General features: G+C 42.0%; 1 protein-coding gene across 7 annotated transcripts in view; it reads left to right on the top strand.

Moving 5' to 3' along the window:
* Positions 1-23580, top strand: part of PRKAG2 (protein kinase AMP-activated non-catalytic subunit gamma 2) — a 210484-nt gene that overhangs the window by 159343 nt on the left and 27561 nt on the right. For 5 of the 7 annotated variants that reach the window (XM_064431668.1, XM_064431726.1, XM_064431760.1 and 2 more), the window contains 2 exons: positions 5074-5155; positions 22927-23036. In XM_064431668.1, coding sequence (XP_064287738.1) covers positions 5074-5155; positions 22927-23036 — 192 coding nt within the window. Of the gene's footprint in view, positions 1-4706; positions 4917-5073; positions 5156-22926; positions 23037-23580 lie in introns of those variants that run through there. The other 2 variants (XM_064431872.1, XM_064431863.1) reach the window with 2 other exon arrangements.

Here is a 23580-nt window from a genome sequence, read left to right as displayed (position 1 = left end):
GAATTGAATTACCATACTGAGAATATATATTTTTCTAAGGATTGGACAAAAATAGAAACTAAAAAAAAAAAACCACCAAGCCTGGAAGGGACATTAAAAATTAATTTTCCCCCATCAGACAATCAACTATATGGAAATAATAATGAACAAATGTTTTCTTTTTTTAATTCATTGCTAAAAATCTCCTGTGATGGAGATTTTAGAGGGTTTTTTCAGCAAAATGTGCTGGTGCTTCACTTCTATTATACTCAGAAACTTCTCCTAAAGTCCAATCTAAGAATTCTTTAAAGGCTAAGTAGATAATTTCTCATCCCATAACCAGTGGACCCAGAAGAGTTAATCACTTTTCTTCTTGCAAAAACACACCATGTTTGGAGACTGTTGAGGTATTTTCCTTCAGTCTTCTTTTTCTGGTGTTGTGGTTTTTTTGGTTTTTTTTGGGGTGGGTTGTTTGTTTCTTTGGGTTTTGGGGGTTTTTTTTGTTTTAGTTTGGTTTATTTAAGGTGGGGGGTTGTTGTTTTTGTGGGGGTTTTTGTTTGGTTTTTTTCCCTTTGTAGATGTGGAAACTGGGAAGTTTTCAACTCTTTCTTTACAGGTCATGTTTTCTGAACGTGTAGATCATTGCTGTTCCTTTTTTTTTTATACTCTTTTAGTTCATTCTTGAGTTTTATCCCTAAAACTGAATGCAGTATCCCAGCTGGCATCTAACCAGGGAATGTGTAGCACAGATGCTCCGTGTCTTACCTATAACACATTTGTAAATAGTGTGATTTTTTTTTTAATTTCCAAGAAACTGACATTGTAGTCTCACATTTAGTTTCACTCCCAGGTCTTTTGCTTGCATGACTGCTGGAAGTCAATTCTTTCCCAATTTATTTTATTTTGATTATTGTATAACACACTCTACTTACCCATATCAAAGTGCACCCTGGTTTTTAAAGCATTGCAGAAATTCTCAAGATTATTTTAAGTTCCAGGGCTGTCCCTAAAAGAACAGCTTCTTTTACCATTGAGTCACTTTGAGTCATTTGAAAATGTGGTCAGGTTATTCATTATTTCTTCCTTGAGTCATCAGTGGAAACACTGAGTGATGTTAGACAGAACACAGACCTCTGTGGAACCTCTCTTAAACCCTTCCAGTGAGATAAAGAATTCTTAGTGCCTTCCTTGAGAACATTGTTGTGACCTTTAGCAGTTGTTTCTGGGTGAATCATTAGAGAGGCTGAGAGTGCTTTGGCTTTGGTTGCACACCTTGACTGTTGCTGATGATCCTTCTTTCCTAGATCTGCTTAAAATGCCTCTTACACATCTCAGAATCAAACTTACACCAAAGAGTGTAAGGCAAGATGGCAGGAAAGTATATAAAAAATTATTTTCTGCTGATGTTAATTGTTGTTCACATCCCTGAACCATCTCTATGACTTAAATACTTTGCAGGTGCTTATGAAAAGGATGGGATTCCTTCAGTAGGACACAGAACCGAAAGGACTCCTAAATTATCAGAAAAAAAAAGATTATCAGATAAGCTTTAATGTATTCATTGTAAGAGCATCTATAATTTACAGGACTGATTTTATTTCCACAGACTATTAGTCATTCCTCACTCCCTTTACCCTAGGAAGCTAAAGAAAACAGCCAGACACAAAGTAAGCAGTTACCTATTAAAATTTACATTCCAGCCTTCCCAGAAATCCTAAAATCTCTTTACCTTTTGTGACTTTTGCAGTTGTATCAACCATGAATTTTTACTTTATGTCTACAAAGACTGATGCCACTGCTGTATTAAGGTCATGTTGTAGGTCCATGTTTTTTGGCGTAAATAATGTTCTTGTAAAAATGTGACAAAGAAGAAATGTACTCAGGCAGTTTTGGGTCTGTGCATATTTCTCTCCTAAACTTTTCTCTCTAGCATTTGTCACCTGGCAATATTTAGGGTACAAGTGTGTACTGTTCTGCCACAGTGGGTGTCTTAAATTGGGTTACCTGACACACTCTGAGAGCAAACTTTTGAAGCATAATTTGGATAAATCCCTTGGTTATAGTTCAGGGAAAGCTTCTGTGGCAGTAGAACAAATAAACAAATAGTCACAAAACAGAGGTAGGAAATGTTATAAGATTTAATATCACTCTATTGGAAATAACAGCTCCTTTTCAAGAAATATTTTTTTCTTTATCTTTTAGCCAGTAATCCTGCTGTAAAATGGCAGAGGGAGTTTGTAGAGAGACAATACTGTTAAAAATAATCTTTTAATTTGTCTAATCCTGTCCACAATGAGCAGGATGGTGTTTTGACCATGATTTAGGCTGACTTCAGAGTGGGTTGTTCCCAGGTGTGGTCCCACTGTCACTCTTGCCCTGAACAATTCGTGTGCCAGTGCTGATACAACTGAACAGAGAGCTGGATCAGGAGCTGGTCTGGATAAAGCCCAATCTTTTCTTTCAGTCCCTTTGGTTTTCAGCTGCATCAGTTTCCTGTTCTGACTCACTGTGTTGCCCACAAGCCAAGAGGAGCCAGAATGCAAAGCGAGGAGCAAAGGGAACGCCATGATCAGCAGCTCGTTCCAAAATTGGTTTAAACAAATCGTGAGAGTGCAGGCACATTGAAGGCTGGGGTTTCAGCCTTTAGTTCTCCATTTCCTTTGGGTTTCTTTTTTGAGCGGTGTGGATGGTACACGTTTCCATTACAAATCTCTGTTGTATATTAAATTACTGCCTTTTTATTATCCTGAGTTTCTCATAGTACTCTTGGTCTGGATGTAGGTTCTGCCACTGTAAAACTCTGATCTTGCAGAGAGCTCTGGGGTTTGTAGCATGAAATAGGCTTAACTGACTTCTTATAAACCTCTCCTGTTCTGTAGCAGTGAAATTCAATGCACACCTTTCAAGTCTCAGTGGCACTTCCAGCTACAAAAAACCTGGGAGTTGTATTTCCTCATGGCTGGTGCTTACTAGATAATTATGGGGAGTGAATTAAAATAAAAAGAAACAAAATCATGGCAGTTATTTCTAATCAGATATGTCATCTTCTCTGCCTTTGATTAAGAAGAGATGTTAAAAACTCTTATCAGTATCAAGGTACATGATAAGGAAGATAAATAATTTAGAGCTTTTAAAGCCAGCTCCCAGAAGGAATTAAAAGCTTTCAAAGCATTTTGAACAGTAGGCTGAAAATACCATAAATTAATATGAACTGCTCTGGTATCTTGTATGACTGGTCAGTTAGAACATTTACTGAAACCCTAGAAGCTTTTTAAAAATACACCTATGAATGAAATATTTCAGAGTTGCATTTTCAAAGGATCTTTACAGTAAAGAAGAACTGGCTATATCCTTAAAAGTGTCCTTAGATAGAGGTAGCTTGGGAAAAGAAAAAAGCTGTCACCAGCAGTTTGTTTCCTGGACTTGAGAAATTACGAGACATCTTTCTGTTTTCCTATAAATTTTGGCTGTCTCTCCCCATCATAGTTTTATTCTCATTATCTTTCATCTTCCCCTACGTTTAATGCACATTACTGTGCAGTGCTGGGTCCGGCCAACCTTCCCTCCTTGAAGGTCTTGCTGAACTTTTGAAGCCTGAGCTTCCCCTTGGGACCCAGTGGGTTTAAAATGTTCCTTGACGACTCCTGTGACTCCTTTGGAGCGCCATCCATGTGTGCCAGCTGCCACTGCCAAGGGAATAATCCCTTTATCCCCTTCTGCAGCATCCGTGGCTGAACCGCTCCCGCTGAGCTCCCTCAGCAGCCAGCGGGACCTGCGCATTTCAGCCGAGGAAGCCCAGCCAGAGCTTTACCACACTGTCAAAATAAATGTAAATGACGAATCCATTTCGAATATTTCCTCGTTTCTGCTGTAGCCTGGCTCAGGGGCTCTGGTGCAGTAAATCCCATCCCTGGTAAAGTGACGCGTCCCGTCCTTCAGCCGCTGCTCCGTGAGGGCAGAGCCGCGCCGCCTTCCCTGGAGACGCCGACATTCGGGCTAATCTTGAATTGTAACTTAATCTGGAATTGTTTTACATGGAAACCAGCGCGCCCGTGCCCAGAGGGGTACCCCGGGATGCAGCGGGAACCCCGGCATAGAGGGCACCTCGGGACAGAGCGAGTATCCCGAAAGAGGGAACACCCCGGGATGGAGGATACCCCGGGATGGCGGATACCCCGGGATGGAGGGGTATCCCGGCACAGAAAACATCCCGAGATAGAGCGGGTATCCCGACAGAGGACAGCCCGAGATAGCGCGGGTCTCTCGGGATAGAGGGCACCGCGGGATGGCGGTACCCGGGACAGAGCGGGTATCCCGGGATAGAGGGCACGCCGGGGCCGGGATAGCGGCGCGGCGCACTGCGGGAGCTCCCGTCACACACAGGGGAAACCCCCTCGACACCCTTACACCCCCCGCGGCGCAGTGGAACCGTCCGCTTCCCCGCCGCTGCCTCGCAGGTGAACGCGCGGGAGCGTACCAAGCTCCGCTGGCGGGGGGAGCAAAGGGTTTCCCCCAGTCCATCTTTAGTCGCACCGCTCTAGTCCAGGGCAGCCCGGAGAACAACCGAGGCTGCGGAACGGGCTGCGAGAGGCGGATACCCCGGCAGAGCTCTCAGGACACTAACCTCCCCCTCCTTCTCCTCCCCTTTCCACACGGAAGTGGTAGCTCCCTCCCCCTCCCGCCACCGACCAACGGGCTCGACTGCAGCAAAACGGAACGTACCAATCTCTCCGCCGGGGGGAGGGGGGAGCGGCGAGGCGTGGCGGGAAGCGCCGTCCTGTGAACGGGCGCCCGGGGAGCCGCTCCCGCCGAGCGGGGAAGAGGCGGCGCCCGCAGGAGGCACGGCCGGGAAGCCGGAGCGAGCCCGGGGGGAGCCCGGCGGTTCACGGGCTGGGGGAGGGCGAGCCTCGGTTCCTCCTCCGGTTCCTCCCCCCGCGGTGTGTGCGAGCGGCAGCGTGTGCGGAGGCCGAGGGGCAGCTGCCGCCGTCCCGCCTTCCCTCCCCTCCGCGCCGCCACTCCCGACCCGATGCCGCCGCGGGGCCGGTGAGTCCGCGCCTGGATGCTCATCTCCTTCTCCTCTCTTCCCTCCCGCAGGCGGCGGCAGCGGCTCCGGCTCCCTTGCAGCTCCCGGCCGCCTCCGAAGGGATGCTGGAGAAACTAGAGCTCGAAGATGAAGGTAAAAATCCGCGGCGGCAGCGGGGGGCCGGGGGCGGGCCGGGGACACCCACGCGGCCGGCGGGGTCCGGGCGGGAGCGGGGGATCCCGGGCGGGGGATGCGCCGTGCCCGGGCCGTGTCCTTGCGGGGCGGGTCGCAGCCTCGCCGGCCGCGGAGCCAGCCCGGTGCCGCTGCGGAGCTTTGTCCCGGTGCCGATCCCGCTGCGGAGCTTTGTCCCGGTGCCGGTGCCGCTGCGGCGCCCTTGTGCCGCTGCCGCCGCCGGGCCGTGCCCCTTGTGCCGCTGCCGCCGCCGGGTCCCGCTCCGGGGAGCGCAGCCCTCACGGCACCCCCTCCTCCTGCTGCCCGTGAAAAACCCCTTCTCCTCGAATACGTCTGCGATACCAAATATAGGCTTTGCGAGCGGCGATGGAAAGCTCTTTCCAGCAAAGCTTGCACTCCTTATGGCAGCGCATACATCTGTTCGAGGCGGCAGCTGTGCGCTGAATTTTCCTTATGTGGCTGCGCTCTGTGGTTGTTCTTTGCCGGGCTGCAGTTCTGAGTGTGCTGTGCTTTCACACGGCAACTCCTGGCAAGTTTTTCCCTCTCGCAGGCGCTAAACCGTGCTGTGGGAAAGCATGGATGGTTTTGGTTTTTTTCCTCCAGCTTGCACCAAGCAGCCACTTCACCTCTGAAAGATCCTGAATGTCTCGAGCTCTCATTTTCAGAAGGGATTAGCTTAGTGGATGCAAATGTGGACGCATGGCTTAATCTCTATGCTCAGCATTGTGAAGTGGCTAAGACTTCATGGGATGTGTTTTTCTGTAGTTGGTAACTCTTATTGTAAAATGTAGGACAAATATTTCAGGAAAACTTTGAAAATAGCAGGCTGAGTCATTCTGGGAGAACATATATCTAAGCTGGTATGCTAATAAGGCAGCTTCTTGGTTACTAGCATGCTGCCTGCAGTTGTGGGACTGGTCTGGAAAAGTAACACCTTTTATTTTAATCTTTCTGTGTGTGAGAAAAGGAAGCTCTTAACAAATGCATTCTTTGAGCTGCCTTTTTTTTTTTTTTTCTGAGTCCAGACAGAGTTTGAATTGCAATGAAATGCTTGTGCCTTTGTGCATCTTGAACATGCCTAAGTATGAGTATTTGGTGCAGGGGATCTGTTGCTGACTTGTAGGGTTATTTTTCCTCACACTGTTTAACTATTTTTAGTTAGGCATTCATGTTATGCTTATGGAGAGGTAGAAAGTTACCGATTTACCTGTTTATTTTTACATAAAGCTTGCTACTGTGAGATACAGGTTCCTAAAACCTGCTGAATCATTAATAGTTAAGCCATTTAAAAATCTATTTAAAATATCTTACAAATTTAGGTATATGAAAAGGATCTCTAGGTTAAAAAAAATTTGAAACGACAGACCTGCAGTTTTGAAACACCTTTGCACTTTTAAAAGTGTAATGTGGAGTTATGTGGAGACACTTGATAAGGGTGAAGATCTGTGTGTCTTCTAAAACCCTGCAATAAAATAATTCGAATTCTTTGGAAAATTCAGTCGTTTAAACCATTTTTTTATGTTTTTCAAGCTTCTGTTTTGCTTTGTCTCCTAATTCATTTGGCTCTGAAGCTCAGGCTTTGTGGATGCTCAGGCTGGGAGGGTGAGAGGAGTTCAGGGGCCTGTCAAGAGATCATGGCTAACAGCAAGTTGAAAGTAGGGTGTGGGTTTTGAAAGGAAGCAGTCACCTTATTAGCCTTTCAGACTAAATGAGAAACTTAATTTTAAAGCCAGGGGTAAAAGGGTTTGAGTGCTGTACTCAGAACCTGGGGTGTGAGTAAGAGTGTGTGAGAGTCAGACCAAAATGCCCAGGGTGCTTCTGTGTGAGAGGGCCCAGGGAAAGAGAATCCTAGAAAGCTGAGATGCAGCTGGAAATGCAGCTGGAAATGCAGCAGATTAGTTGCAGTACCTGTTTCATGACCTAAATTTCTGCACTGGTTGCTGTTGTTGTATTTGTGCTAATATTGGGGGTGGGAGAGTCAGACACCTGAAATGTTCACTTTGTTGTTGGATAGCAGGTGGTGAGTGCTCAGAAGTTGGGAAACATCTCTGAAGCCTTGATAAGGTTTCATTGAGTGGCTGCAGCCAAACTGTAACTGATGATCTTTTGTCAAACTTTAAGTTTCTCTGCTGATGCTTAAAACTATGGGTTGAATGAGAAATTTGAAGCTTGTTTTAGAGCTGCTTTGCTGACTGCCTCTACTTTGGAGTACTTGCTCTTGTGAGCTTTCCAGTTCTGTATCCATCAACAGTTGCTAACTATCTTGTGTATCAAATTATGCAGCAGTTCTTTTGAAATAGGGAGCTTAATAAAAAGAGCTGAAAAATGAGGCTCAATGTGTCTGCTGAATGGCATCCAGTATGTGAAGTGGATCTGTTAGTCCCTCTCCTCAAAGGTTACACAAATGAGAATGTGAAAGCACAGAAGGCATTCATTTAATTTGGATTCTAATTAAGAGGGTGAATTGGAAAAAAGAATGGTGCTAGAAAGATTTATGATTTATGTAGTACTGTAATGAAATATGCAGAGTCTGGCCTGATGGTGTGACTTCTAAATAAAACAGTGGTGTCAAGTGAAGAGCAATTTTAATTTTCTTTATGTTAAAAGAATGTATATGAGCTATTTTGTACCTAATTAGCATGGACAGTGTTAGATAGGTTGCTATTGTTGCAGAGAGAAGTGCTGGTCATGTTTTTAGCCTAAAACATCTTCATATATCTGGCTCAACTCTCTTAAGATCAGTGTAACTTCTCACTGGAGGGTCAGTGGTTCTGTCTAGGACTGACTTCCTAATGTTGCTTTGGTGATGTGTAAGTCTAAATGTCAGTGAGGTGATGTTAAACAGCACCAGGGCACTGTGGCTGGAACAGGCTGTGGGCTCAGTTTGTGCACACAGGAGGAGGATTTCATAGGCCAGGGATATTTATTTTACTTAGGGCTCCCTACAGGACCTTCCTCCAAGCAGCAGTCAGAGCAGGAAAGGAAAAACTCCCATGTAAGAAGTCCAGAGTCTCTTTTTAACTGAAGAATGCTCAGCATAAAAATAAACAGAAAATTTTGAGTAATGACCTCATCCTGCTCAGTATTCCTTTGGATGGGAATGACCTACCTACATTTCCTCAAAAAGTGTGAGAGCTGCCTGTTGATGGGGGTGCAGTTTTTCATTGTAGCCTGAAACACAGTGCTGAGAGGCCTCTCATAAATATAATAAATTATCAAAAACTGGTTATCTTCATACACATTATGGGTTTTCCTTTTCAGCCCTGGTGTATATGTAATAATGTTTCTGGAGTAAGATTATTTCTACTTCTGATCAGTCAAGAGTAGTTCTGGGTTTTCTTTTATGGATGATATGATGAGCTTGGAAAAGGACATGGAAATTATTCTGAAGATCTAATATGAAAAAGGACTTTAGTTAATAATTTACACTTACAAGCTTTATTTTGTTGAGCTGGGATTCCATAAATGGTTGTGTTCCAACATCTACCTGTGCTCTGAAAAGAGAAACTAGGTTAGAGTAGCAAATCAGCCTGTCAGGTGTATTGATTCAGTGGGTATAGTTTTAGCATGTTATTTGGAAACCAGTTTTGTTGCAATGTTGCCTCTCATCCACGTTATTCTCTTCCTTCTGCTCACCTTGAGTAATGAAGCAGTAGCTGCTGAAAGCAGAGTTAACTATTCTCTGTAGCACCTGCAAACCCCTTTGGAGATGCTTTGTGCAGACTGAGTTCATTAAATTGCAGGGTTCTGTTGTGTCTGTGCTCAGTTCCTAGTCTGGAAAAAGGGAATTCTGCAGAGTGTGTGCAGCAGTTGCAGCATCAGCATCATGGGACTGATGTGCTCCCTCTTGAACACTCCACTTCTCTGGATTGTTGCACAGAGCAGCTTTTAGACATTGGATAAACAGTTTGCATTAGAGTGGAATCTCTCCTAGGAGTGATCTGGCCTTCATCTCCCTCTCTCTGAATCATGCATCTCTTCTTCTGTTACCTGCTCCTTTCTGGCTGTCTCCTGAAATAGACTTTCACCAGTAATTGCATCTTCACTGCTGTTGTGTCTGGGGTCATTCCTTCCCTGCTCTCTGGGTTTTCTTACTGTGTCTTATTAAAAATAGTTTCTTGAGCTCTTCGTGCCTGCCAGCCTCCCGCTGTCAGGTGAATATCTGAATCAAGGTACGAAAACAGATGTCACTCTAGGGCCAAAAATAATTAAAAGAAGCTTGTAATAAAATGCATGTTAATAGGCAGGTTGGGTTTTGTTTCCCTCTTAAGACTGAAGGATCAGGTGCTTGGGTTAGGAGGTGGTAAAGTTAAGCCATTGTTTTGCAACTGTAATTAATTTCTAGTAAACATTCATTATGTGATTGTTTAAGCTGATGTTCTCTGGCACACAGAAAATGTATTTTGCCCACAAGATGTGCCTTGAGATACCAAGGGACATGGTGATAGTGATAAGGGGATGTTTTGTATTAAATTTTGCATAGTTTAGAATCCTGAGTGAATGTAGTAAGAAGTTGTTAAGCTGAGATGATAATTGTTATTGATAGATTTCATACAATCTTTCCTATTGTGTACTTTACAAAGTTGTTAAAGAGCAACATATCTGGAGTATTTGCATGTTCAGCTTTATTAGTTTATACAAGAAATCATGATTGAGTGCTGCGCTGCCCTAGGCACCCTTGTCCTTTGCCTTCCAGTTGGCTGTACAGGAACACCATACATGATTTTTTCCCCTTCTGGAAACTTCCATCCTCATATTTTAAAGATGAAAGTTAAGTATAAAGTGATATGTAATTAATAGTATAAAACTTCATTGAGCAGTGCGAGAGAAGATGCTGGAATTTTTTTTGTCCTCAGTGAGACACGAGTCTTTATCTTGTGCAAGCATTGAAGGGGTTCGTGTCAGCCCAGTGCTCACTGTGTCCAAACAGTCCTGTTTTCCTACTCCTACAGAGGACACAACTGTCTTATTCTTAACATGGTATTTAGCCCTACAGTGAGCAATGCCCTCCTCTGTCTAGACTAGGAAATAACCCATTTAGCAGCTCAAGTTTGCAGTTTTTCTCAGGAAGCAAAAATTTTTAAGCTTTACCCATCTGGGAAGTGATGTTTTAATATAGCGAAAGATACACAGGATATGCTTCAAAACTCTGCTTTGGGTCTAGAGGGATGCAAGATCTTCTCGATGAGAAAGCTTTCATAAAATTTTAATGTGGTCAAAACATGTATTTCCCTAACTTGTTTATGGAAACAAGTGGCTGTGACTTCCTAGAAAAGGCTTACCATGGCAGCAATTCCATGTAATTGCTTTGGCAAAGCTGCAGGGAACTGAGAACAGTTGTACAGGAAGTGTTGGGGCCCATTGTGTCCTGCCCAGCCTTGCACCTGCATCATTTGCAGACATTTATCTTCCAAGTGAAAGCCATTCTTGGCCAGCAGCTCTCCCTGAGAAATATTGGCACAATGAGGTGTTCTCCTCCACCTGAATGACTTTGCTGCTTCAGTTGCACACGTGTGTTAGTGTCTGATGGGCAAGGACTGATTTACAGTCACTTTTACCAGCCACTCCTGCTGGTGCTGCCACTTCTGTGTGCTCCAGAGGGACAACATCAGCTCTGTGAAGGGCTTCCCTGCAGAACCTCCCTTGTCCAGAAGCTGCTTGGTTTGACAGTGGGGCTGTCTCAGCTGGTAAACCACTGCCTGATAGGAGGTAAAAGACTTTGGCCAATATCATCTCAGTTTCCTGGTTTAGAGTTACTGAGTTCACAGTGTCTTGTGCTTGAGCAAGGATAGACCTGGAAGATGTGACAGTGTCAGTGTGGCCTTGTAGGTGACTCCAGAATGCTGTTTGTTACTGATTTGTGACTGCTTTGCTGAGCATTGCCAGCATGGAGAAGGGTGACTACAGAGTCCTTCCCTTAAGAAGCTTCCTAGGGGGTGTGCTCCAGTATTCTCTCCAACAGACTTCTTTAATGGCCTGATCATCCATAGGCAGGACAGTACCAATGAAACAGGATGACTGTCTTGTGCTTTGATACTTTCTGTGTTAAATTTGGCTGATTGAGTCAATGCCCTTGGAAAACCTGCTGCCTTGGGGCATGGCTGAGTTCTGCATGGAGTGACTTGGTTTGACCTGAAGTAATGCCAGTGTGACAGGAGTGACAGCAGAATGTTTGCATCAGTTGGCTCAGTCTAACTGTTGCTAAACAATCTTAAATATTTCTGCTTATTAATCATCTGCAGCAGATGTGGGTGTTCTGTAAGGACTTTTTGTGAAGTGCACTGTGGTTTTGATAACTTGAGGGTGGGATGATCACAGTGTTGGGAGCCTCAGCTCATGACACTGACACCAGTTCTGCTGTTTCTTTAGGAGCTTGGCCTTTGGGTAGCAATGAATGATCTGTCTGCAGGTACTTTGTTGATTTGAATATTTTTAGCTTCCAGAATGTACAGCTCTATTAGCATTGCATGGGTTTGGGGAAATAGTTAAGTGTGAAACATGAAGAAATGCAGCATTTCCAAAGTACAGGAGCTGATGGCATTGTTTTTCAGAGCTGTTCTTGTACCTTGAAACAAAATGTTCCTCTCCAAACTGAGACTGTTTGCCTTGGGTGCCTGTTGTGGTAGGTTTTCCTGTAGCTCTTCTGTGAGTGCAGAAGACTGACAAATGGAAAATCTGACAATTCAGGGGAAAATCCTTTTGTGGAAGAGTTGGGATTAGCATAAAGCCAAAACAGTTTAATACAAGCCTATCTATGTTAGAGCAAAGTCAAATTTGTCTTTCAGGCATCCAGCTTGGCACCTAGATGGAACTTTGGAAAGCTTAAATTACCTTGTCCTTCTAAGAGTGGACCACATCTAAAAGGTTTTTGAGTATGTTGTGGGTATCTTCAAGGAAGATTCTAAATACTCTTTGAATACAACTAACTTGGTTTTAGGTTCTTTTCTCCTCTGCTGAATTTTTTGTGGATTTTACTTTCTCAGTGAACCACTTGGGTGATTTTACCATTTTTGAATGTGGCAGAAGTTAATGGCACTCCTACATTTTGTCTAAAAGCAATTTTCCTGTGCTATAGACCACTGGTTTTACTTGTAGTGTGATTTTCTTTTTGTCTTTTTTAAGGTGCTTTTAAATTGTTGGTATTTTTGGTTGGTTGGTTGTTTTTACAATATTATTGTATTATTTTGTTTTTCTCTTTGTATTGTGACAGAGTATTTTGTTCTGACACTTGGCATTTTAAGAAATAGAATGAAAATGGGTTTTTTTTCCTCCCAGTCCCTCACACTGTGGCATTCTTTTCTGCTGTTTATTTTGAATTTCTGCTGATGTAAAGACAGGGAGAAAAAAGATGTCTGAGCTGCTGGAGGAGGGAGCAAACTGAGATGGCCATAAAAAAGGCCATTTATGAGGAAAGCATAAGGCTTTTGCTTATTTAACTCAGTAAAAGGAAAACCAAGGAATGTGATAACACTGTATGTATGAAAATATCCTCAAAGGGATGGGAAGGAGGTAAACACCAGGGAGAGAAATTAAGTGAAGAACAACATTGGCACAAAAATTAATAGATATAAACTCTTCCTATAAGAGCATTGAAACAGTATTCTAACTTCCAGCTTAGGTGCTGTAGGGTGGGTTGTAGGACAGATTTAATTCCTTGGCTCAGTCCAGGATGGAGGGTGAGCACTCACAGCAGGGATTGTGTGGCTGCCTTTGGTAGAAGTCTCTGAGTGCAGAAGGTGAATGCTCTGCTCTACACAAGCAGGTGCCTGGATCTCTCCTGCCACAGCCTTGCTTGGATTTCTCTAGTGTAATTTTGAGTCAGTTCCTGAAAAAAATTAAGGCAAAAAGGACCTCTCAGAAACTCCAGTGCTACTCTGTATAGACATCAAGTCAGCTCAGAGGAAGGTCAGCTTTGGGAAAAGTTGCAGTTTATCTGTGGTATAGAGAAAATATCAATAATACCTGTAAAATGGGTTCCAGAAAACTGTTCCTGAATACATTGAATGTGTGTTGGATGTAACTCTGCTTGAGTTACAGAGCTCTTGGTTCTTTTTCTGTGTAGCTTCAAGCTACACCTGCTGTAGGTAAATGTCCCAAGTGGTGTATTGGAACAGAACACTCAATAGCCTATTAAAGTATGCATACAGATTCATTAATTTTTATAAGAAATGCCAGTAATAGCTGTTCAGGTCTTGGCAGGGATAGGGAGGGATGGAGAATAAATGCACAAGAGCAAACTAGAGAGAAATGAAAATATAAATACCTAATTACTAAAAGCTTCAACTTAAAATGTTGTAAGTAATTATTCAGGATTTGAGACCAGCAATTTATTAGACTTCACAAAACTGTTTCTCCAGCAAACATAGTCCAAAGTCCTTATGGCTGAAGTCTTAAAAAAAAGCATTTCTTCCTTAAAGCATTGATCCTTTGGGTTTAGTGTTCAGTGGAAGATTGCCTCCAGATTAAATATTTGCCCTGTTCAGTAGGGATATGGCTGCAGCTTGTGAAGATGCTGTGTGCTCATTTTGAAAATGCTTGTTGTGTGATTAATGCTTTGGTTAAGCTGTATGTTTAGGTTTGATCTTAAACTAATTCTTTAAAGACTTAAATGACTGTTTCTTTTCTAAAAGTTTGTGCAGACTGTGTATCTAGTAGGACTAGGGCTTGTTTTAAAGATACAGCAAAAATTCAAATTGTTTACTAATCTTGCAGTAGAGATTCAGGCTGGTTTATTCTCTCATTAATCACGTACCTTAAAGTTCCCTTGACTGCAACTCTGCACAGTGGTTGCTGATATTAATATTCAGAAGTTTTATACCATTTTTAGTTTCTTGCCTTTCGTGTCTCGCAGTCTTGAAGAGCAGGCCCACATTCCAGACAGGCGACATCTTAATTTAGATCTTTGTTTGGGATGCTTAGGGAAAAATTGTAATGCCTGGTGTCAAGGGAAAATCTTCAACATGGTTTAGAAAATTCTTCAGGTCAGCTTCTTCTTTGTTGTGGTGAAAATCCTAGAAGCATTAAGGTTGCAGGCTGAAGTTGCTACCTTTATTCAAAAAACCACAGTGATGCTTTTCTCAAAGCACAGACCTTTGACCAACAGTTGATTTAAGAGATACAGAGCTGTTTCAAAAGTATTTTTCAAAAGGATTCAGTTGGGTTTATGATACTGTTTACCTGTTAGGTCCTTAACAAGGCAGCTCTTGCTTGTACACAAATAAGTTTCTCTGCCTGCCTGGACAAGGAACTTCAGAGTTTCTATGATTAGCTCAGGAATGTGGCGTTTCTTAAGCTGCCCATCACTTTTTTTGTCTGTCTCAAATCTCACAATAATCATTTGCTTATCCACACTGCCAGTAGAGAGCTACAGTAAAATAGAAGTATTAACTTAGCCCTGTTACCAGGACTTGCTAGCACCAATAATGAGGAACAAAATTCAGTGCAGGATTTTGAAGTGTGCTGTGAGTGTAAGACTGCAACACAATCCAAATCTTTCATTGTTGCAAACAACTGTTTGTGTGAATTTTCTCTAACAAGTCTTAGGTACTGCTGGAATTTGAAGACATGTAGGTATCTAAACCTCAAAACCAAAAAGTGGATCTTTTGAAGTATTGTGAAGAATTAATAATTATTTTGTTCTAAACAGGATGTGCTTTGGAATACACTTGTCTCATTCCCTGTTTAGGACCTTTAAGGAAGGATGGTGTGCAGTGTCCTAAGGTTGCTTTGTTCTGTCTAACCAGCTTGTGGAATGCATTAATACCTCTCCAGCACCTGTGGTGGTTTTTTTGTTTGCTTGTTGTCTTGTTTAAACAAACTGCCTTTTCTTCTTTATTTGTGCTGTAGCAAATTAAGTTAATAACAAGGTACTTCTCTCTTAGTAGTGGTGGTGTTCAGTTACTCCACAATTTGCACTCTTCCAGTTGAGTGTTTCTTTCTGATTTTGGTATTTCCTGAAAAAAATGTATTCTTTCCAATCCAGTTCTAATTTCAGTTTGAAGATATTGTGAAGTTTTAAGTTTTGCAACCATTTCAAACTCTTCCTGCAAGCTCATTGGAGTGTGGTCTATTCCTGTTTTCAAGGTCACTAAAGAGAATGTTGAATAAAATGAAGTCTTGATCCCCTGATACCCTATTGTAATGGAAAGTATAAAACTACTGTTAGAAACACTTCCAGGGTGAGTTGTAGAAATGTGAAGTTCTGCAGTATGAGCTTGCATGCCATCCTGCACTACCTGATTTGCATGAGGTGGGCCTTGCAAATGTTCCATCCAGCTTGGAGAAGAGTTTGAACTGGAGTTCTTGTCTTGTTAGGAACACACAGTTGTCATCCAGTCCTGCAAACCCACTGAACAAAAAGCATATTTCTGGTTTTGCTACAGCTGGGGCTGCTTGTTAGGCAGCTGCCATGGGGTGACTCTGTCTTCTCCTCATGCAGTGATATCCATGCTTGCTTTAAAATTAGTGTCTCAAGCATACTGTGATTTTTTTACTATTATTTATATTTTGTGTCTTCCTTTTTAATTCAGTTGATAATTTTATTCTGGGTAAAAATTGGTTAGTCTAAACTGTTCCTGATACAGCTGTGTTGAGTTTTTCTTTGCTTTTGATGAGCTACCTTTGTAGGTGCTTGCAAATACACTGCTTTTAATAACTTACTTCAATACACTCCTGAGAATTCTGACTGGGTTTGAATTTGTTTGGCTTTCCTGTAGACTGGTAGTGTATCTTCTCCTTCATGAACCTGCAGAGTTCAGGAATGGTTGCTTTTAGCTAGGCTGACTCCTGTTTACACACGTAATAACCTGCTGTCTCTGCATGAAGCAACTCCTCGTGACAAGGGGAGAAAACATCTCAATTACCTTGGTGATCCAAAGTGACTGAGCAGTTGCACTGACTCTAGAATTCAGAAAACACACTAAAATGTGTGGGGGAAAAAAAGGTAGATCTTAAGCAACTCTGAGTATAGTTCTTAAAGATGTGTTCTGGTTTCTTTTCGCTTGTTACTGTTATTAGAAGGATTATCCTTTGTCTGAAGACCTGAGCAACAAGACAGCACATTTACTTCTGTATTCACTGTTATTTATCTTTTCATGTACCTGTTCTCTCTTATTTTCTCTGCTTCTAGACCCTCTTCCTGTTTGCAGGATGAGGTGCAGTTAGCAAGGGAGAGCTCATTTACTCTGTTGTTGTTCCTGTGTGCTCACACTTCTTTTTAAAGTACTTTTCCTCTGTCACATCATATATTCATGCTGTAATACACAATTGAATTAATCTTGGATCACTGAAGAAGCTCCTGATACTGATCTCCAGATACATTTCCTATCACTTCTTTGTATCAGAGTTTCTTACATTTATAAACTTGCTGTAATCTTTATTTGCCAGCTCAGGCATTCCTTTAGATGAGGGTGGGAAATGTTCAATCTGCAACATCCATGCCCTACAGCCCGTGGCTGCATGAATAATGCTACTGTGTAACTTCAATGTGTGGTCTTCCAGAATATTTTAAAGCTCTTTGCAGTTCTCAGAAAGAAAAATGAAATCTTTTTTCCTGTCTCTACATCCTTTCTTCCTGTTCCTTGCATTCAAAAGCCTTTCAGCTTGTGATGGAGTTGTCAACTTCTATCACTGTCATCATATTATCTCTTTTATGTTGGACTGTAAACCTGTTTGTTTTTCCCCCTGTATAATTGGAAATAGTACATTGCTAGTCTTGGCTGCCATCTCTGCAACCAAGTTTTGTCACACACGTTCTAAAACTTTTGGGGTTGTCCTGTGTAGAGCCACGAGCTGGACTCTGATCCTTGTGGGTCCCTTCCAAGTCAGGATATTCTCTGGTTCTGTGATTTATCTCCTGCCATACAGAATAGGTATTCTTGTGACCATCTCTTCCTGCTTTTTCTGTCTTTTTTTACCACTTAGTCTTACCCTGTGGCTGATTACATGGGTGATCATTTTGGAGGTGTTTTTTTTTCTTTCTCTGAGATAAGTTTCCTCATGAATCAACAGAAGTCAAATGATACAGCACAACACTGCTTCTTTTCTCCCGTGCTTGCCCTTGTTAAACTATGTTAGTGTTCTCTTCCTACCAAGTCTGACATTGATTCAGCCTCTCTTGTCTGGTTTCTTGTCCAATGTTTCCAGTGGTCTTGGCTCTTCAGCAGACAGCTCAGCAGACTGAGCAGTCATGCCCCCTTACTGTGTTCTTCTGTACCAAATTGCAGTTTCTTGCACTTCTCTGCCAGCCCCTCGGTTCCCAAGCTTTTCACTGGATTTACCATGTACATTTTAATTTGTGAAGCATTCAAACCTAGCTAAAAACCTGCTAAATATTTGTCTTGCAGAAGGTAGGCTGAAGTAAAGCTCTTGCTCATGATCACAGCAATGTCCTGTGCACAGCAATTACTGGATAAATCTGTTCCTGTCTGTCCCTTTGCTGAGGAATGCTGATCAAATCCTGCCTGGACATTTGATTCCCAGAACATTATTCTAGAAACCCTGCTTCAGATGCCTCTATTTCCCTTGAAAGCTGTGTTCCAGGGCCTGGTGGTGAGGGATAGTTTATGGTTGCTTCTGAGTGGTGTCCCTGTTGCTCTTGGAGTGGATGAACTGCACCCCTTGTGGATGTTTTTTCCCAGATCTGTGTTGTGTTAGTGACTTGTGCTGGAACTCCTACAATCTCCACCACTGTGAAAGCTGTGTGGGAGGTTTTCCAGGATATTAAGGAACTCCTTCAGTAAATTCAGACCGGGAGTTATCAGAAACTTTAAAGCCAGTTTTGGTGACAGCTTTCAGATAAAACCACAGTCAGAAGAACAATTTACAAGGTTAATGATGTCTTTTACCTGTTGTACTCTCTGCCAAGGGTTATCTGCAGCAGGAGGGAGGGAAGATAATTTGTCCTGGCTTATTGAAGAGATTTCTCACCCTGGTGTCTTCTGGCAGCACTTGGCACAGCTAAGCTAATCTTTGCTGTGAGTGCTGTCATTGTCCTGGGTAGCTTCTAGTGTAAGGAAAGATATATAAATATGTGTATATAAATATGTGTGTGTATTTATATATTCATATAAGAATAGTACTTTGGCATAACACCTTTCAATAAAGTTTATCAGTATAATTACACTAATAAATTTGACTTAATGTATTGCTTTTGGATGAGTTCCATAGTAAACATTGTGATGAAAAAATCTTTGGTCTTTAATATTTTCATTCTCTGGCATCTGAAATGTGATATGCAACATATCATGTGACTTTTAAAATAGAAGTATGGCTTGGAGTGCCCTGAAGTGCAGATATGTATGTGTGCAGTAACAAAAAATAAAATGTCTTTTCCCATAACTAGGTTGTTTAATACAAGTGAGAACATCACAAAACTACATTTCTACTTCTCCATTTCCTTTTATCTATTGGACCTGGCTGAGGGGAGATGATTATGCCAATGGTAGTCAAGGTGAAAAGTAGTGTTGGGAGTGCTTAGCTCAGCTCCTGCTGCTCTAAGAGAATTCTTAAGCTTTTTGTGTAGTTTCCATATTGATTCTTATTAAAAAATCAGGCAGAGTGGTGCAGTTACTGTGTATATTGTGGTTTTTGTCTCCCTCCAAGAGAGGGAGGCAGTTAACCAGGCTAGGCAGTTAGCTGAGTGTATATTTTATGTACTGCTCTCTGCTGTTTTTTCCTTACTTTTTAAAGGGCCTTTAAAATTCGGCCATTAATTTCATATGAAACTTTGAGAAGTCAGTTATACTAACAGTTATTTAGTTTAATAAGAAGGTTTAGTTTCTTAAGTTTGAGTTCTTCAATTGATTGAGAGTTGCCAGAGGACCCAGCCCTCAATCTTAACCATGAGGACAGAGCTATGGAGAGCTGCTGTGGCATGGCTGTGGTGGAATTAACACTGCAAAGAAGGTGAGAGAAGCCAGCCTCTGTGGAACCTGTGTCTTTCTGTCAAATACTCCTGGAACCAATGAGTGAACTTGAAATATTGCTGGATACCAGGAGCATAACACAGCTGAAAGGTTGTGATGGTGTATGGTTGAGATCAGGAAGCACGTGTGGTCCAGGATCTTGTTGGGCCATCCCAGTAGGAACACAGCCCAGAAATGCAGCCTGTGGTTTGCAATAGACACTTCTGAGGAACTTTCTCTGGGTTTTTATGTTGCAGTATTTGGAAGCTTTTCCATGAGCATGAGTGTTGACATTATATTCCTATTATTCCTATTCTCCCTCTGCAGGCACTTCTTTTTTTCTTTTTTCTTTTTTTTTTTTTCCCTCTTTTTTTTTAATTTTGAAGGCCTTGACATTCTGAGAGGAAAGCACCCTGCCTGATGGAACTGAAGGATCTGTTCAGCAGATCTCTGAGGAAATGGCTTCAGCAATGCTGCAGAAGTTTCTGTGTCATTCATGACTGTTCAGATGGTAGTTCTACCTTAGAGCTCTCTGAATAGAGAATTATGCTTAGTACTGAGTCCCACTGCAGTCTGAGTCAGTATTGATGAATAATTAATCTGTCCAAAAAAAAAAAAGAGCGATGATGCTCTTGTAAATAACATCTACTGGCTGAAATAAAAAAAACAAAAGCATGTCTCATGTTATAGTGAAGGATGGGAGAAAGGAAGAAAGTAAAAATCATTTTAGTCAATAAGATTGAGGAGCAGAGTGGCAGAAATACAAATAGATTGATCTTCTACTCTTTAAAGGTTCTCTAACAGTAGGAGCAAATAAAATGCCAGTGCAGAGAATTTACTCTGTAAAACCCTATGTGACAAGGTGCTCAGCTTCAGGTGTTAAACTGTCTGACAGGGTTTATCTGTAACCTTCCAGGTGACTTCTCTTTCTTCTCTGTTAAAAATCACAAAAAACAACACTGGGAATTTGGATATTTTTGCTTTCACCTATGTCTTGTGGAGAGGGATGGACATGGCCAATGTCCACTTGCAAAATAACTTCCAGATGAATCTTCAGGAGATAAGCTAGCATGAGTGTGCACCCCCCAGAAATACACATTCAGCTGCTTATTAGTGGATTCTCCTCCTCCCTGATGCTGCTCGAGATTCAGATGCCTCCTGCTGGGAATCTGCTCTGTGAGCCAGCTGATTTGCAGATGATGAGCTGCAGAGAGCTGAGGTTTGGCTGGAGGCACTTCTGTGCTCACAGCTCCTGCATGCTGGGCAGATGTTCTCGGGTGCAGATCAGAGGTGACGTGCAGAGACTGAGGAGGTTGTAAGTCAGGCCAGGAGGGATCTGTCCATACCCATCCAAAGGAAGTACTGCTCTGCAGGTGCTGCAGAAGCTGCAGAATGAATGGGCAGTTACTGGGAAAGCAGGTAAGACTGTAACAAGAAATCAAGCAGGTAAAAAAGTAGAAATATCCTCATGGAGATGGGGGTGTTCTTATTTGATCACTGACATTTGCAGCACAGTGGTGCTTGGATACAACCCAAAGCAGTGGAAGGGGAGAGAAACTGTAAAGAGAATTATGCCCTGTGCAAGAAAGATGGGTGTGAGTGCATCCCTGAGATGTGCTGAGCCTGAGGTTTGGGAGACCTTTTTCTCCATTGAACAGCTGTGTATGTACATAATATATAAATAATCTACAATACCTGTACAAAGAATTGGAACACTGTTGAGTGTTCCCAGGAAGCTGAAGGTGTTAGAAGGTCTTAAATACCCTTTCCAACAGGCATTTGGAGTGGTGTAGGACATGAGAATTAAATCAGTGCTGCTGATGTTTTGCATGTTTAGTTAGTAACTAATGAAGTGGTGCATTGCACTTATTTAAAGTACAAGGACCTTTTGTAGAAATAAACCTCAGTTCCAGCTGGACAATTTGATCCTTGTCCAGATCCTGCTAGAGTTTCCTTGCTATTTACAGGAGTGTTAACAGTGCTCACAGATGGCTATCTCATGCTTCTGAATATTTTTAATTGTAACTTTCCAGTTAAAATTAAAGGGAAGCAGTCCCTTTTTGGTGTCTCCCCTGAGCTGGAAGACAGCAGAAGGTGAGATAGAATTTAACCACTCCTTTGCATCTGGGTGGGGATTGTTGGGGTCCAGTTGAAGTTGTGTTTGGAGGGTGGGAAGGTGTGGTAAGTGAGAGGAGGGTTTAGGGGCACACCTTCCCTGTGCTGGTAAGAGTTCCTGGTTGTGGCTGCCATGAGCAGCCTCCCCTGATTGAATTGTTCTGGCTCACAGTTATTGTGCTTATCCTGATAAATTTAAAAATTGTTAGTGAGTTGGCAAGACTCTGTGGAGCCATGATGTGCTCTAAAAAGGTAATTTTTTTTCAGCTGGTTGTTTTGTGGTTTATAGACTCATTGAATCATTTAGGTTGGAAAAAACCTCTTCAGATCATCAAGTCCAACTGTTAACACCATGTTCACCATCCCTTACATATCCCTAAGTGCCACATCCATACATTTTTTTTGACATGTGCCACTGTTCTGGTGGAATCTGAGCTGTTCCTTTCTACCTGTAGTATCTTAATTGTTTGCAAACTTGAGATTGAAGTAAATAAGGGCTCTTGGGACTGCACTTAGGATTGCAGAAGCAACCATAACTTTCTAAAGAGCAGACTTATTGATTACTTATTTAATTATTTATTTTAAGAGTAATGGGAGTAGGAAATTAAGGACTTGTTCAGTGTGTAGAAGCTGCTGGATCCTGGAGCAGCCACTTGCTTGGAAGATCCAGCTTTGCTTCTGTAAATTTGGACTAAAAAGGCTGTGCTGAGCCATTTGGTGGAAATGACAAATAATTTATCCAGAGCAAGGTAACTGATTTTGAACAAATCTAGCAAATTAAGATCTTGCAGTTTTAATTCCCTACTATGAAGTTCATTAATAGCCAGTAGGTATTTTAAGGCTTTTTTTTTAAATTTGTTGTCTTTTTTTATTGTGCTCTTCAAAAGTGTAATATATGTCCAAGTTTCTGTGGAATTACTACAGGGTCTAAAGGGTACAATCTCTGATGGAGGGATTGTCCTTGACCAAGTTCTAGGTACCTGCTTCCAAAATGAAATAATGGAGAGCCAAACTGCTTAAAAAAGAAAAAAAATTTAATGTAACTGGGCAGATCTGGGGGTTGTTTGCACATGCATCTGAACAAATGCAAAGGAAATTTAAGGTAATATGGATGTGATTGCATGTCCTTGCTACAGACATGCAGCACTAAAACCATTCCAGCCACGTGGATCCTGGATTTATAAACAAAGTGTTGGAGTTGTGATGCTCTGTGTAGCCTGAAGAGAATGGAGCTGATTACAGAGCTTGCCTTGCCTGCTGCCTCTTTAGAAAATAGAAAACTACTATGTGAAAAGTGAAACAGGTAGTGGTAAAGATTCAAGAAATACTAATTTAATCAAGCCCAGCATTACTTGAGTTTCAAACTGTCTTCCTCTGTACATAATAGTGCTGAGATGCATGTTCCAGTAGTTGCTGTTAGGGAGAAAAAAAAAAAAAAAGAGGGGTTTTTTAAGAATGTAACTCTTCAGCATGGTAATCCTTTCTTATCAAAGAAGAACAATACATTTTGTCTATTTTATATTTAATCTGAAAGGAAAGATGAGTCTGAAGTGCAAAGTGCAAACCTGTGACTGTCTGTCCAGATCTAAAAGTGTGAATTTGAGTTTGCTTTAGGGTTGTCCTTCTGCAGCGGTGTTCAGTTGATTTGGCATGTTTTTTTACTACTCTTTTTAAGGTTGCTTAAATAAAACAACACAATGTTTTTACTTGCAGCACTTGAAGAATCGGAAAGTGACATTTATGTGCGATTCATGAGGTCACACAAGTGTTATGACATTGTTCCAACAAGCTCTAAGCTTGTTGTTTTCGACACTACGCTACAAGTGAGTATTCTCCTTTCACTCTGCCTTTGCTTGCAGTTTTTTAGTTTTTTTTTTAAATGAGTGTTTCCTGAGTGTTAAATGAAATTTGATCTCTTGAAGAGAAGTACTGCCATCGTGCTGTGCTCTGACTGTACAAAACTATATTGTTTCAACTGTGTCTTTCATGTTGTGCCAGAGGAGGAGCTGGGGGAAGACATCCCAGCAGAACAGACAGAGGGGATGTAATCTGGTTTGCAGTTGAAATCTATGTCTAAAAACAAAAATTTCAGATGAGCCCTAATTTGTATTGGCTTCTTCATGGTTACCTGAATCTTCATAAAGGTATTTGGTGGAAGATCCTTGTGCAACAGCCGAGGAGTTCCCAGGTGCTCTGAGGCTGTTCCTGCTATGCTGATAAGACAGTTTAGGACTCAAATGGATGGCTTAATTATGCAAATTATTACATTCTCCAGAAAATTTTTGTTTTCAGCTTCTCATTTTGCGTTTAATCAGTAAATCATCTGCTAGACTCTTGGCTCTGTCTGAAGAGTTTGTTTGCCAAAAG

Source organism: Passer domesticus, chromosome 1 (genome assembly GCF_036417665.1).
Source record: "Passer domesticus isolate bPasDom1 chromosome 1, bPasDom1.hap1, whole genome shotgun sequence".
NCBI lineage: Eukaryota > Metazoa > Chordata > Aves > Passeriformes > Passeridae > Passer > Passer domesticus.
The sequence above is the reverse complement of the archived record's forward strand: the minus strand, read 5'-3'. Positions and strand labels throughout refer to the sequence as shown.